The 17025-nt window shown below is 39.6% G+C and overlaps 1 protein-coding gene across 2 annotated transcripts; it reads left to right on the forward strand.

Moving 5' to 3' along the window:
* Nucleotides 1-942: 942 nt before the first annotated feature.
* Nucleotides 943-15075, forward strand: nudt12 (nudix (nucleoside diphosphate linked moiety X)-type motif 12). Of its 2 annotated transcripts, none has more exons than XM_059336236.1 (8): nucleotides 943-1187; nucleotides 2099-2316; nucleotides 3129-3432; nucleotides 6659-6920; nucleotides 6997-7164; nucleotides 10941-11054; nucleotides 12221-12420; nucleotides 14494-15075. In XM_059336236.1, exons 1-8 carry the CDS (start codon nucleotides 975-977, stop codon nucleotides 14599-14601), a joined length of 1587 nt encoding a protein of 528 aa, XP_059192219.1. In that variant the 5' UTR covers nucleotides 943-974; the 3' UTR covers nucleotides 14602-15075. The 2 variants fall into 2 exon arrangements, with proteins under 2 accessions (XP_059192219.1, XP_059192220.1); XM_059336237.1 differs by having other exon boundaries at nucleotides 1150-1187; nucleotides 2110-2316.
* The last annotated feature ends 1950 nt before the right edge of the window (nucleotides 15076-17025 follow it).

The following is a 17025-nucleotide window of genomic DNA, read 5'->3' on the forward strand; positions in this document are numbered from 1 at the left end:
ATGTTGTAAAGAGGGTTTGATTATCTAAAATGAACACTCCAAACACATTCCACAGTATTTTTCTTGAATGTAGCCCACACCTGGCAAAACCGGTGCAAAGTGTAGAATGTGCTGCGTTCATGGCTCCTCGGGAAATCCACCACATATATATATATATATATATATATATATATATATATATATATATATATATATATATATATATATATATATATATATATATATATATATATATAATATTATATATATTATATATATATATATATATATTTCACCTCGTATATTATTTTCCCTTTTAATAATTATTTTGTATTTGTATTTTTCAGAAATATATCAATTTATAAATTTTGGTTAGTTAATTTACCTTTCAATATATTACCCTAATTATTTAATTTGTTATATTATTTTCCCTTTTAATAATTAATTAATTAATTAATCTGTAGTTTTTATTCATGTATTTATTTATTTATACATTTTGTTTCATTTATTAACCTTTCTATATATTACGTCAATTATTTTCCTATATTTTTCCCTCTTTTTATTTATTCATTTAATTTTGTATTTATCTGTAACCTTTTTAAATTGTTTTATTCATGCATTTTGTTTTATTTATTTAGCTTTGAATATATTAACCTAATTATTAAATTTCTTATATTATTTTCCCATTTATGTATTCATTTTTCAGTTTTAACTTATTTAAATATTATTACGCTTTGCTTTTATCTACCTATGTATTTCCCCAAACTTATTTATTCATGTATTATTTCCTTTATACATTTTTATGCAATTCTTCTGCATGATTTAATTCCAGCTTTATTTCACAGTTACAGCATGAGCTTTTGTTTTTGATTAAATATGCTTTCTGGGGGAAAAAAAACATTTTTTAAAATCCAAGCTTTTGTTGCATTTGGTGTAAAATATTCCAACTAAGTGTTATTTTACTTTTGTTTCTATTAAAATAACAATATTCACGCATGGAGCTGACAGATTTGCATTTTTGCCACAAATTACAGAAAAAGTTGCATTATGTCGCTGTAAAATTCAGAAATACGACAGTTTACGTTGCACCTGAAGGCATCACAGCAGCAGAGGTCGTCGCTGCTGTTTTTGAACGCAACTTGTCACATATTTATTCAACACAACAGACCAACTGCTTCCTGACGGGAGAGAAGAGCTCCGAGCTAAAGGTAAAGCGACACTTTTATATGGTTTTTATTGTTATTTAGACTTGAAATGTTCCGCTTTGTTTACGAATAAACACTGAAGTCTCCAGGAAGTAGACGGAGCCGGAGAGCGAGATCAGCCTCTTTAACTTCCAGATCAATTATAACATCCAGCTGTTTCTGATCCATACAGAATAAAACAGCAGTCCACCGGCTTTATTTACAGAACTCACAGTCACAGTGAACACATTCACCATATTTATTTATTATAACACTTGATAATCATTGTGTCATTTTTACACGCGTTTTACAGACTGTTACATGTATTCTGCGTTTTGTAACAGTGTAATGTGAGGGGCGTAACCCATCGAATGATTGACAGCTGTTTGCTCCAATAATAAGCAGGATGTGAGCTGCAAAGAACATAAATAAATAAAATAATAAAAAAAAAAAAAATGAATGTATAACTGGATAAATAAATCATGGCTAATTAACGTACCAAAATAATAATCAAAATAAATGTCATCATAACTTAATTGATAAATTGATATTATTCCTCAGAGATTGCACTGAAGTAAGAAATAGTCTGTTACTTAGTTATTAACGGTTCTGCATTCAAAACAAAAAGAAAAATATATACATATATATTATTTTGTTTAGATTTTTCCTCCCTATTAATTTCCCTCAATTTATTTATCTATGTATTATTTTCTTTATACATTTTTTCTTAATGTTGCATTTTATCAATTCATTGATGCCTACATTTGATTTTGATATATTTTTGGTGCATTTAATATCATCCTAATTTATCTATTAAGTCATTTATTAATGAATGTATTTATATTTTATTTTGGCGGGTACTGTCCATATATAACACCCATAATCTGGAATATCTTATCCTATAAAAATGCTCGTTTGTCCATATTTGCATTAAGTCTTGTTGCAGGATGACGAGCCTGCAGCTGGGCGCGGAGGACGAGGTGGTGGAGAGGTTTCTGGACGCTGCAGCCAGAGGAGACGTGTCCCAGGTGTCCACGCTGCTGTCCAACGTCCCCTCACTCATCAACCGGACGGGGTACAGCGGCTGGACGGCGCTGATGCTCGCCGCTCGCAACGGACACTACGGCGTGGTGGAGACGCTGCTGGCACACGGGTACAGAGAGGCTTAAAGGCTCAGGGGATGAAACACGAACTGTCAGAGGAGCCAAAGTGTTTCAAAAAACAGAAAAAAGAAAAACAGATTTATCACTTCAGAGCTGCTTTAATAGATTTCTGGCCTCTAGATGGCAGTTTTCAAATTCATTACATTTTTATATTTTTTACTATATATTTTTATTGTTAGATTTATGATATAATGTATTTATTATATGTAATTTATTACACATACATACATACATTATATTTTTAAGGTTAGGGTTGCTTTCTTCTTCCTCTTTTTCTGTTTTTAAAGTGTGTCTAAATCTTTATAACTAGTAGTGTGTTCTTATTTATGTTTACTTTTTGCCAGGTTAATATGAAAATATTTAAATAATTAAAACCCCAATAAATAGAAACTAAAAACTAAGAAAAAAATAATCATAACATTTTATTTACCAGGCTCATATAATTTAATTTAAATATGATTTATTTGATTTTTGATTTTGGGCTACATAAATAAAATTGACTTTACTTGACTCTTAATAGTAAATAATGGAATAATACATTAAAAATTTTTTTTTTTGCCAGGTCCACATAAATGTATTTAAATAATAAAAAATAAAATAATAAGAATAATCATGTAATAATTAAATAACAAAAAAATTATATATATATATATATATATATATATATATATATATATATATACATATATATGTACATATTTATATTTAGAATTTTCCATATTAATCTAAATATATTTAAATAAATAGCGGTTTCAGACTCGTTGCGTCTCCTAAACTCTCTGATCTGTTTCTGATCTTTCAGCTGTGATAAGTTCTCGGTGAACAGCTCGTCTCAGACCGCCCTCGACGTCGCCAAGTTCTGGGGCCACAGACACATCTGGGACCTGCTGGGCCAGCCGGGCGGTGGCTGCCAGCGCGTGCTGCCAGGCCTCGACCTCCAGCAGCCCGAGAACTACTTCAGCAGAGAGATGCTGGACCGGCTGAGCACCAAGAGGACGGACGAGGCGTGGTTGCAGCAGAAACAGGCTGAGCCACGAACCGTCTACCTGCTGTTCTCCAACATCTGCCCCATGGTCAGCGGCGCCCCGGAGGACAACTGCGCAGGGGTGCGTGGCTGCTACAGTAAATCTACCTTTCTATATTAGTTCAGATTTCAGCTGCTCGCATCTGAAAACATTTAGTTTGTCGTTAAGCTTCAAGTGTCTGCAGCACAGAAGATTATCCACAGTAAAGTTGACTCTTAGTTATGAGGTTGGGTCCATTTCCAGTCTGCTGTACGAACTTCAACTGGCAAAACTGCACTGAAAAAAAAATATATATAAAAATGTACTCCTTAATATTAAGGGTTTCTTCTAAATTAAGTGCAAATCGCATAAAAAATTAATTACTTTAATTACAAATATTAACCACTAAATGGACGTTGAAATCTGTGAATTAATATATTGGGATTTTATGGATTTTTTCACAGTATTTTTTACTAGAAAATATACTTAGTATTATAGCTTAATGTTCTTGAATGTTAAATTACAGTGAATTCTATGTAATGTAAAATATACAACAAACACACATCATATGGCTGAATGTAAAATTAAGGCAACTTTTTTTTTAAACAAATTGTATATATATATAAAAAAAATATCAATAGAAATCAGTAAAAAACTGTAAAAAGTCTTGCAGTAAAAGTTGTCAAACACAAAAAAATCGAGTTATTGTGGAGATATATATATTTCTTAAAAACAGATATTTACTGTATATTTTCCTTCTTTTCAAATAAATTGCCTGTAAAAAAACTTTACTGTTTACTGTTAGTGTTACAGTAAGTGTTTGGCAACTTTTACCATTTTTTTTAAATATTTTGTTTTTTTTTACAATGTGCATTGTCATCGTGACGTTCTGATGAATTGAAAAGTGACCATAATCAGCAACCTGTGCCACAACCATTGCAGGAATAAATCCTTCTTGCATTTGAAGCTGCAGCAATCAATCAATTCCTCGATTCACAGAAAAATAATCGACACCTATTTGGATAATCTGTTAAACATTTGAGAGGGGGGTTGACATTCGTCCCTTTTTTCTGACATTTTATAGAAATAAACATGAATGATAATGAAAATTATAGTTAGTTGCAGCCCTGGTTGTGTTGCATAACACAGAGACTTTACAGCAGCTTTTATCTTTATCAGTCCGACAGAATGATGCCATCCCTCGCTCCATCACACACGCTCTGCAGAAGACCTCTAGTTTAAAAAAAAAAAAAAAATCAATATAACATGTTTAGCACAATATGTTTGTTTATTAAAAGACTAATGGAGCCACGAGGGTGTGACAGACTAAACACCGAACCGAACACTGGCAACATGGGAGGAGGAAGGAAAATGTGTGGAAAGTTAATGGCCGCGTTTCCCAGATTCGCTCTTAGCGCTTAAGAAGCTCTTAAGCGCTAGGAGCGTCTTAGGGACGCTCTTAAGAGCGCTGTGAAAGAAGGAAGTGTTTCCCAGAGTCGTTCTTAGCTTAAGAAGATCTTTCACTAAGAAGGAAGTGTAAGATCGCCCTGACCCACTCTTAACAGCCTTCTTAGCGACCAAACGCTCAGTGCAGCCGCATCAGGGAAAGTTATATCGGACACAAAGGAATACTAAAACCCTGCGTAATGATGAATGTGCGCTCATAGCTGCAGAACACTGACGCAAGAAAAATAATAGCATAAGAAGAAAAATAACGATATAAAAATAAAGAATTGCCCATGTGTTCCTGTAGCTACATAAATAAAATAAATCATCATTACTATCACTCTTTACGTTTTCACACACATCCGGCATCTGCATATGAGTTTACAGTAGCTATAAAAACATCAACAACCCTGTGGTATTTCACAGATATGAGGGAAACTGACAGGTGTAATTGAACTCAGCTGGAACCTCATCAAGAGGGTCTCCACCTGCAAGTCTATATAAAGGCGTTGCCGAAGTCCACGCGTGTGAGACACCATGGCTGCAATACAGCATATTCTCGCTGCGAACCAACAGCGTCGCCGTGCGCGAAGCCAGACGGTTTATATAAACGCTTATGTGCGTCAGCACTTCTCCCCACTCGACGTGCTGTCGGACCGGGCTGTCCAGTCCAAGTACCGGCTTCCTCGTGAGGAGATCCACCGCCTCGTCACGCTCGTGTCACCACACATCCAGAGGGCAACCCGCTGCAATTTTGCCCTCACCCCGGAGGTGCAACTCCTGGCCGCGCTGCGTTTTTACGCAGTGGGGAGCTTCCTGGAGGTGGTGGGGGACGGCACCGGCCTCAGCAAGGCACCGGTTTCACGGAGTGTGGCAGCCGTGACACCGATCCTCCTGCGCCATGCCCGGAGACACATCAGGATGCCCACCACGCGGGACGAGGTCCGCCAGTGGGGTATATATGCGTTAATGGCTTGATTACTACTCGGATACACCTGTTAGCTGTGATCACACACACACACACACACACACACGTAGCCTTATTGCACAGGTGTGTGGGGTGACTTAAGCGCTGATAAAGTGGTGGGTGATCGATTTGCCTGGCATCGATTGATTTATATTTCAGCACCATGGCGGTGGACAGCTCCCACTAAGAGCTTCTTAAGAAGCTTCTTTGGCGGGATCTTAAGAAGGCAGTTAAGAACGCATCTGTGAAACACCCCTATCTTTGCGCTCCTTCTTAGCCGAACCCTTCTTAAGAGCCTTCTTAAGTCCTTAAGAACGAGCGAATCTGGGAAACGCGGCCAATGACTTTTTGGGAGTGATGAAAGGAAATAAATTAAAACATTTGAATTTGAAGTAAAAAAAAGAAGTGAGGAGTCACTACACTCAATCATGGGATCAGTCCATTATGTTCCACTCAGGAGCTTCTGGTGGATAAAATGCAGTGTAATGGTCAAATTTTTCACCAGCCAAACCCAACTCAGCAGAGACGATAGAGAATTTATGGTTACGTTGTAACCTTGGTTCTCTGAGTGAATAGACGAGAGAGAATTTATGGTAATGTTGTAACCTTGGTTCTCTGAGTGAAGAGACTATCTCTCCAGCTACCCCGTACATACGAAACATGTAACAGAGTGGAGAGATAGTTTCAATGAATAGAGATTGTTCTCTATTCATTGAAACTAAAATGCCACATCATCTGCGTAAAGGAGTATCTTTGTAGTCATTGTTAATGAGGAAATGTCATTTAGAAACAAAACGGTCAAATCCATTGGCTCAGGTGCTTTGAGATGTCTGGATTAGTCCAAATTCAAAACCTTAATTTTAAGATTTAAGATTTAAGTTGTTATTTTATGATTGTGATTCTTACTCTTCACAGGGTGAGACCAGGCTGTGTCGGTTCAGATATGAGGCGCTTAAAGACCTTCTGCAGAAGCCTGAGACTGTGCTTGTCTTTCTGGGAGTAGAGAAGAGGAAACAACCCTCTCAGACAGTGGATGGTGTCCAGGAGCCTCCTGCTTGGTTCGCCATCAACGCAGATGAAGACGCTGCCAAACTTCTTAAACGCTGCGGAGAAAAGAACTGTAGCTTCGTAAAGAGTCCCAACAGAGACCTGCTGAAACTCAGCGAGGAGGAGGCTGGTGAGGAATCTGTGTCCGGTCTTGATTAAAACACGTTTGATTCAATATTCCTACTGAATAATCTTTGTTCCTGCAGGAGTTGTGGCTCAGGGCCGGTCGGTGTTGGCCTGGCACAGCCGCTACAGCTTCTGTCCGACGTGTGGCAGCAGGACCAAGCTGGAGGAGGGAGGATACAAGAGGAGCTGCCTGAACTCTGACTGCAGGAGCCTGAAGGGGGTTCACAACACCTGCTACCCACGAGTCGGTACGGAGCTGATCCATTCTGTCATTACTGAAGGGCACATGCACAAAAATGCCCTGTGGCCACTGATTATGCCATAATCTGCACTTCACTTGCGCAGAAACTGTTAAAAAAACAAAACAAACAGGCATCATTGTTCGAATTTTAACTTTCCGACAGTCCTTGAACAGATCATAGGTTTACAAAAGTTTCAGTAAGGTTAGGTCAGGTAAAACTTTAATGTCCCTGAGGGGCAATTTGATTTACATACAGTAGTATAAGACAAAAGACATAAAATACAAGTACAGCTTAAACACAAGTGCAATAGTGCAAACAACGCAGTTCAAATTATCGCTCACTGTTAAATGAAGTAGGACTATAAGCAGCATAATCTCCTGACACCAGTGCTTGCAGTAGTAAAAAGTGACCAAAAGTTGTCTTAAAATGTTGATATTTGTGTCAGAATCTCTTTATTCTACATGTGTCATTTAAAATAAAGCGTTTGTACTAACCAGATCCTGTTAAAAACATTAAATTCTGCTCCTCGGAGACACTGTGAAGACATGATTGATTCTGCTGAGACCAATGGTCACATGACAAATATTCACTGAAAATCTGTTTACACAGTGCAGAGAGGAGAGGACAGGAGAGGCTGTTTACACAGAGCAGAGAGGACAGGACAGGACAGGAGAGGCTGTTTGCACAGAGCAGAGAGGACAGGACAGGAGAGGTTGCTTACACAGAGCAGAGAGGAGAGGACAGGAGAGGCTGCTTACACAGAGCAGAGAGGAGAGGACAGGGGAGACTGTTTACACAGAGCAGAGAGGAGAGGACAGGGGAGACTGTTTACACAGAGCAGAGAGGAGAGGACAGGAGTATGGAAGAATTATCCTATCTTTATTCAAGAGCGTAGATTTTCAGTTTGAGAGCATAATTTGTCTTTCTCGTGCTCAGATTTGTTCTCCTCATGCTCACATTTTGCGCTCACACTCACATTTCTGCTGCTTTCTTTCAAAATGTGTGCGTGCACTTAAAAATCACATGCTTGTGCTCACATTTCTTCTTCTTGGACACAAACATTTTGCTCGCACTCAAATATGTCCTGTGCGCACTCAAATCTAAAGTCTACGCGCTCAGATCTCAACTCTGTGCTCTCAAAACTTTTGTGCTCGCACCCAGAACACGCACGTCCTCTCAGGTTGAGGTGTCTGCTCAGACTGAACGATGTCCCGCCCTGCGCTTAAAATAGTGTGTTTCACCAGCCAATAGGGAGACAGCTAGATTGTGGGCCGATCTTAGGTGCGTTCCCTCGCCTTTTTGAGCGCTCCGGAGGGGCGGGTATATGGTCTGTTTGTAAAACTGCTTCTCTCTTAAAATACACCAATTTACCATATTAGCCAGCTATTTGAATCGTCACCTATTTAAAACGCAGCATATTTATGTAGAATTAATCTTAAGTAGTTCTAAAAAGAGTTATGGTAGTTTAAATATTTTTTTTCTATTATTATTTGTATATATATATATTTTTTTTTTTTTTTCATCTGTACAGTGGTGTCATGATAGTCCAGTGGTGAAGTACGCTACCAACTGTTGCATTTTAAACCATGGGACGCCGGTTTGCATCCCGTCCGCCGCACTCTTGCTGCATGTCTTATTATGATTTAAAATTTTAATTGATAAATTAATGTAACAGTAATACAATCCGTGTAACCAGCTGATTCTCTTATTGCAACGTGTATCACCGTCCTATTTACACGGTCAAAGCCAGGGGGCGCATAATTAGGCTAATGTTGGTAATACTTTCACTTTCACAAGAAGAAGACTTTGAGCAGGATTTGGAGCGCGGCAGCGAATGAATGGGAGACAGATGGATGGCCAAAGACCTCAAGTAAGTTCATTGCTAAATGCTGCTACAACTCAAAACACTTGTACTTATCAACATATATAGCGGGCCTTTGTCGGCACTAGGGACAGAAACTCATTATGAATGAAGTGACGTCAGCGGGGATTCCCTTCAGCTCGCGCATCATTATGTATGCCTACCTGCCGCTGGTACGATCATACGTTGCCAATTATTGTACTTTCGTTGTACATGTTACAATGAAGGCCCGCTATATATGTTGATAAGTACGAGTGTCAAAATGATTACTGTACTGTTATTGAAACTACTGTATATGATCGATGTGTTTTGAGTTGTAGCAACATTTAGCAATGAACTTACTTGAGGTCTTTGGCCATCCATCTGTCTCCCATTCATTCGCTGCCGCGCTCCGAATCCTGCTCAAAGTCTTCTTCTTGTGAAAGTGAAAGTATTACCAACATTAGCCTAATTATGCGCCCCCTGGCTTTGACCGCGTAAATAGGACGGTGATACACGTTGCAATAAGAGAATCAGCTGGTTACACGGATTGTATTACTGTTACATTAATTTATCAATTAAAATTTTAAATCATAATAAGACATGCAGCAAGAGTGCGGCGGATGGGATGCGAACCGGCGTCCCATGGTTTAAAATGCAACAGATGGTGGTGTACTTCACCACTGGACTATCATGACACCACTGTGCAAATGAAAAAAAAAATATATATATATATATATAAATAATAATAGAAAAAAAAAAATATATATAATCTAAACTACCATAAATCTTTTTAGGACTACTTAAGATTAATTCTACATAAATATGCTGCGTTTTAAATAGGTGACGATTCAAATAGCTGGCTAATATGGTAAATTGGTGTATTTTAAGAGAGAAGCAGTTTTACAAACAGACCATATACCCGCCCCTCCGGAGCGCTCAAAAAGGCGAGGGAACGCACCTAAGATCGGCCCACAATCTAGCTGTCTCCCTATTGGCTGGTGAAACACACTAGTTTAAGCGCAGGGCGGGATCACGTTCAGTCTGAGCAGACACCTCAACCTGAGAGGACGTGCGTGTTCTGGGTGCGAGCACAAAAGTTTTGAGAGCACAGAGTTGAGATCTGAGCGCGTAGACTTTAGATTTGAGTGCGCACAGGACATATTTGAGTGTGAGCAAAATGTTTGTGTCCAAGAAGAAGAAATGTGAGCACAAGCATGTGATTTTTAAGTGCACGCACACATTTTGAAAGAAAGCAGCAGAAATCTGAGTGCGAGCGCAAAATGTGAGCATGAGGAGAACAAATCTGAGCATGAGAAAGACAAATTATGCTCTCAAACTGAAAATCTACGCTCTTGAATAAAGATAGGATAATTCTTCCATACAGGAGAGGCTGTTTACACAGAGCAGAGAGGAGAGAACAGGAGAGGTTGTTTACACAGAGCAGAGAGGAGAGGACAGGAGAGGCTGTTTACACAGCAGAGAGGAGAGGACAGGAGAGGCTGTTAACACAGAGCAGAGAGGAGAGGACAGGAGAGGTTGGAAACATGACAATACTTCAATATGTATAATATGTTGATTTTTTTCAGCCAATATTCATGAAATATGGCACTTTGTTTGTGTTTATATATGAATTCCATTTTATTTCAATTTTGTTTAAAGAAGTTTAATTTTAATTTATTTTTTTTCTGATTTCTGTCATTCTAACTGTGTTATTCTACACAAAGACATGTTTGAGTTGTTCCCACTTCTAGCCATTATTATGCTGATTGTGTAATGTAAAAAGACTAAAAAAACACCCTGAAACAGCTTCTTGGGGTTCAGAGAGTTAGATATGATTCAAATATAAATGGTTCAAATTTGACTATTGCTAGAACAGACTAAACTTAACATATTATGGGATGTAGATACAGCTCCTCTGTTTTGTTTTATGTGTTTTTAGACCCAGTGGTCATCATGCTGGTGATCCACCCTGATGGAAACCAGTGTTTACTGGGAAGAAAGAAAATCTTTCCAGCTCGCATGTTCTCCTGTCTGGCTGGATTCATAGAGCCTGGTAATTAACACACATGCACATACACACACATGCACAAACATAGACACACATGCACATAGAAACACACACATGTACATAGGCGCATAGACACATGCACACACATACACACAAACACAAATGTAGACACACACACACACACACACACACACACACACACACATGCACATACACACACACACACACACACACACACACACACACACATACAGACATACATAGACAGACATACATAGACACATGCACACATAGACACATACACCTACATACATAGACACACATGCACATAGACACACACACACACACACACACATATGCACATACATAGATACGCATGCACATAGACACATGTACACACGCACATAGGTTGTGATTCTTTTACAGTCGAATACCCGAAATGAGGCGGGTCTCACTCGCCGAAACGCCCCTAATTTGAATATGAGCCGTCCTGAGCGGTCTTTTGCCCAGACTTTTTTCGACAGGGCCGTTTTTCTCCCCTGAAAAAAGCCTGGTTGCTGATTGGATAGAACGCTAGGCAGGATGTGACGTAGTACTCAACGGCACAACAACAGGCGCCATTTGTAAAAGCCGGAGAAGTAGCAAGTAGTCACAAGCGACAATAAACATAAGCCCCTTTCATAGTGTGGTCCCGCAAATCTGTGCCCGCTCTTCATCTTAGGGTGTTCATAGTGATGCGTGAAGGCAAAGTGATATTCTGTCTTTTCATAGTGCAGTCCGGCATGACGGAACGAGATGCACATTAGCACAGTGCTAATAGGCTAACACTTAGCTCTGTAGCAGTACAGTGTGTATGTGCTGCTGCTGCAGGAGGTGTTCACTTCGACCTCTGTTTACATCAAGCACTGAACACTCTGCACAGTTAGGGATGCCGCGGTCACTTTGTGTACAGTAAGCATGCCTGTTTGTTTATGATCAGCGGCGACCCTGTGCATAATTAGCCATGCTGGTTTGTTTATGATCAGCAGCTACTCTGTGCATAATTAGCCATACTGGTTTGTTTATGATCAGCGGCTGACATTGTGCACAGTTAGCCATGCTGGACACACATGCCATAGACACACACACACACACACACACACATACACACACACACACACACATGCAAATCTTTGACTCACATTGACTTCTGTTGACCTGCTCCCCTTCAGGAGAGACAATGGAGGAGGCGGTGAGGAGGGAGACGGAGGAGGAGAGCGGCGTGAAGGTCGGACCCGTTCAGTACGTCTCCTGCCAGCCGTGGCCGATGCCCTCCAACCTCATGATCGGCTGCGTCGCAGTCGCCATTTCCACCGACATTAAAGTGGATGAAAACGAGATTGAGGAAGCTCGGTGGTTCTCACGGCAACAGGTACAATTAGTGATAATAATTAGCCTGGGTATACCCAGACTGCCTTGCGCGCTCGAATTTAATTTCGAACTGCCAGGGGGTCTGGAAACTAGAGGGAGATCTTAGCCCTGTTTTAGGGATCCAATCACAGAGCGGGGAGGGACGGCAAGATGATGACGCGTACTACTCGGCACTTGGAAGCTTTCCGGATCCAACATGGCTGCTGCAGACGCAAAACTCTCTTTAGCTGAAGACGGTGTTTTAAATAGTTTAGAGCGAAAGTTGGAAGGCGAAAGGTCTCTCGGCGGCTCCGCTGTCCCCCGGCTGGTAGCCAGATCACCGGTAGCGGGGCTATTAGCGCCGCACCTGCGGTCTCGGTGGCTCGTTGCGCCGAGCAGGTGATCTGGCTCCGAGCCAGGGGACAGCGGAGCTGCCGAGAGACCCGCAACAACTTGTTTGTTGCCCATAAAATCAGTGGATGTGTGTGGCAGAATGACATGAGGGGGAATAAAGCGTGAAAATAAATAATCTTGCAGAAAGCGAGAACTGGAGGAGCAAAGCAGCAAACAACACTCTCTCACAGACACACACACAACAAACATCCATCTCAGTTGCTCTACTACGTCATCTGGTATAACTGATCTGATTGGCTAAGAGCTACCTACAGACGCTTTTGATAGACATTCTAAGCTCCCAATAAACGGCTCCGGAGGATCGTAAACCACACCTCCTCTACGGAGAAAAGCATTGAAGGTGTCCAGACCTAATCTCCAATGAGATTTGGTCTGGTGTTAGCCAGGCTAGATAATAATGGTAATAATGCTAAAAAGTGAAAATATAAAAAAATAAAATTATTGTCACTGAATCAAAAATAGATATGATTGCATTTACAGGATATGTAAAACTGTATTTATGTCTATAATATTCTATCAAGTAAATATACTACAATAATATAAGCTCATATAGATTTTGGTGTAATACATAATATAGTATATTGTATTATTTTAAATGCAAAATTAAAAATATAACTCATAATGATACTGTTAAATACAAAAATAATGTGTCAGGCAAATTGAAAGCTAAAACTATGATATAATCAAAACAATTAATAATGACTGCAATGATATAAAGAAATCAAATAATAAATCAAGCACTGCCAAATGTATGAAGATTGAAAAAATGTTTATCTGAAACCATTCTGCCTCAAAAAACCCCCCCAAAAACCCATTTCTGACAACAAAGCTGTGATCTCAGGCATTACAGTTGCAGTTTTAAATGTGTGGTTATTGTTCGAAATCAGAATAAGTTTGTTTCGGTCAGCAGCCAATACTAATTGTTTAGGCTGAGACAAATATCATTGGGAAAGTACACTTGTTACTTAACTGGTTAAAGTAAGTAAATTATACACACAAAGTTCAAATAAGTCAATGTTGACTTTTGTTTTTACGTTAATATTTCAACAATTATTATTACATACGCTCAGTGGTGGAAGAAGTATTCCGGTACCTTACTTTAGTAAAAGTACTAACACCACACTGTAATATTACTCCACTACAAGTAAAAGTCCTGCATTCAAAACTTACTGAAGTAAAAGTACAAAAGTATTAGAAAATGTACTTAAAGTATCAAATTAAATGTACTCTATATGCAGAATTGACTCACTCAGATTGTTGTGAATATTTTTAATATATTATTGGATTATATTTATTGGTCATTTGTGTAAGCAAAAACACTTCATATATGAGATTTAAAAAAAAAAGTGTAATCACTTTAAGTTGATCATGTTTTTTATGTTTATTCTCGATTTGAAAAGTAACTAAAGCCGGCAGCTAAATGTAGTGGAATAAAAAGTATAAAGTTACATTAAATGTATTTATACATATATACACATATACATATAGTAAATGTCCCACAAGCACAGAATTCATTGATAAGAAGTCATGGTAATTTCAAATAAAATTGTGGACTGTCCATCCAGAACAAGGCTGGAATTATGTTGATCCTGTTAATGAGTTTTGCTGTTTTCTAACCAATAGAGAACAATAAGTGTGAGCAGAGATCTTAAATCTGACGTTTCCGTTTTTTGTTCTTCAGGTGATTGATTCGTTCAGAGGAACCCGTCCAGCCTTCACCTTCCCTCCCAGACAGACTATCGCCCACCAGCTGATCAGACACTGGATCGGCATGAACTCGAACCTCTAACCTCCGACAGAACCTCCCAGCCAGTGTCGTCAAACCGACGGAAAACCAGCAGCCGTCTAAACAGTTGCTGTTTTGTTTCGACAAACCAGCTGCCAGTTCCACAGAGTTTCCAGATTATCAGATTGCTCAGGACACGGTGCTTCACTGTGGATTGTCTCTATGGTTCAATTCAAATCATTCAAATGAAGTGGAGTGGTGCAGCCTGCAGGTAAAGACAGAGACACACCTGTATTCTCTCTGACTTGAAACAGCCACTCCAGATCTCAGGTTTGAACCCTCACCTGCACTGTGACAATGGATCAAGTGAAAAGGTGCAAACATCAGGAAGAAATGCAGAAAATGTACAATGTGCGAAGTTAGACACAAACAGTTTTGCTCTGATATTAAACTACCACGACTGTAACGCAATCTAATTCTGATACATGATGCACAATACATTTCTAAAAATGTAAATAAACTGCTGAACATAACAAATATTCATTGTCTGTGGCAACATTTTGTAAAACATGTTTCTGTTTTTACAGTTTGTTACAACCGCTATGACCTGTTGTTCAATACTTTTAACACTTTTTCAAAACTCTTCACACAGTTACCACAACATCAGCCTGTGTGGGCTATATAATTAACACAATTCTTCTTTTGACACAAAATACATCATCATCATCATCAAACTTTATTTATATAGCACTTTTCATACATAGAAATGTAACACAAAGTGCTTTACAAAAATAAGAATAAAAACAGACAATAAAAATGACAAAACCCACCCCTCCCACCCCCACATACACATCTGTTTGTATACACACACATAGACACGCATGCACACAAACACACACTCAGACTCACACACAGCACATATTGACAGATTGACATTTTACAGGTTTAAAATTAGTTTTAGCTCTTTTACACACAAGCTCAATCAAGACCAAAACAGTAGATGTTAATAGTTTGTCAAAACAGAAAACCTCATGTTCAAAACCAATGGATTGAAGATTACATTGATCACAGCTGAGTGCTGGGCTTTTTTCACTCACATCACCAATCACATCACCTATATTTATAGGCGGATTTTGTACAGAACAAAATGCCTAGAGGTAGAGGTAGAGGGAGAGTTAGAATGTGTGGTGGGACTCAAAGAAGGGCCAGAGATAGATTGACGGATGAAATACAAGCTACCATCATCAACCATGTCATCAACCATGGGTTGTCACATAGAGAGGCTGGAGAACGTGTGCAGCCTAATCTCAGCGGGATTTCTCGGGCAACTGTAGATTAAATCAAATCAAATCAAATCAATTTTATTTATATAGCCCAAAATCACAAATCACAGATTTGCCTCAAAGGGCTTCACAGACTGTACATGGTACGACACCCTCTGTCCTTAGACCCTCACATCGGCCAGGGAAAAACTCCTTTAAAAAACCCTTTTAGCAGGGGAAAAAATAAGAAGAAACCTCAGGGAGAGCGACAGAGGAGGGATCCATCTCCCAGGACGGACAGACGTGCAATAGATGTCGTTGTACAGGGCAGGTCAACAGAGTAGAGTAGATAGAGGTTGGGGGGGGGGGGGGGCAATAGAGAGAGAGAGGGAGAGAGAGAGAGAGAGAGAGAGAGAGAGGAGCAGGAGTTCTTGGGCGGGGGGGGGGTTGGGGGGCACAGCAGCAGGTGATGATGCGCCACCATTGGCCAGTAGTGATGGTGAGTGGACCAGGAGAGGAACATTCCCATCTGGGGCCGGACCAGATCCACAGCAGTGACACCAGCAGGAGTGATGGAACAGGACCACAGCTCCACACCCTGTGAAGAGAGAGCAGAGAAAAGTGCGAGTATTCTGGGAAAATAAAAGCTTGTGTCATGTATTATTGGGACAGAGAGAAAGAGGGCCCCGGTGTATCGTGTCCCCCGACACATTGGGCCTATAGCGGCATAACTAGGGGCTGGTCCAAGGCAGGCCTCGGCCAGCCCTAACTATAGGCTTTGTCAAAGAGGAAAGTTTTAAGTTTACTCTTGAATAAAGAGAGGGTGTCTGCCTCTCGAACTGACACTGGGAGATGATTCCACAAGAGAGGAGCTTGATAACTGAAGGCTCTGGCTCCCAATCTAGTTTTAAGGACTTTAGGAACCACAAGTAACATAGAATTTTGGGAGCGTAGTGCTCTAGAAGGGTAATATGGCATTATGAGGTCTTTAAGATATGATGGTGCCTGACCATTTAGAGCTTTGTAAGTAAGAAGAAGGATTTTGAACTCAATTCTGGATTTTACAGGGAGCCAGTGCAGCGAAGCTAGAACAGGAGAAATATGATCTCTTTTCTTGGTTCTTGTTAGTACACGAGCCGCAGCATTTTGGACTAACTGAAGAGATTACAGTATTCACTGTATTGTATAAGGGCCTTTCCTACTGAACAGTGTAACATGAATAACA

The sequence above is a fragment of the Centropristis striata genome, chromosome 7 (genome assembly GCF_030273125.1).
Source record: "Centropristis striata isolate RG_2023a ecotype Rhode Island chromosome 7, C.striata_1.0, whole genome shotgun sequence".
NCBI classification, from domain to species: Eukaryota; Metazoa; Chordata; class Actinopteri; order Perciformes; family Serranidae; genus Centropristis; species Centropristis striata.

Coding starts and splice junctions, on each gene's coding strand:
- nudt12 (XM_059336236.1), top strand. CDS start 975: ATGGAGCTGACAGATTTGCATTTTTGCCACAAATTACAGAAAAAGTTG. Junction 1,188..2,098: donor AGAAGAGCTCCGAGCTAAAG/GTAAAGCGACAC, acceptor ATTTGCATTAAG/TCTTGTTGCAGGATGACGAG. Junction 2,317..3,128: donor GAGACGCTGCTGGCACACGG/GTACAGAGAGGC, acceptor CTGATCTTTCAG/CTGTGATAAGTTCTCGGTGA.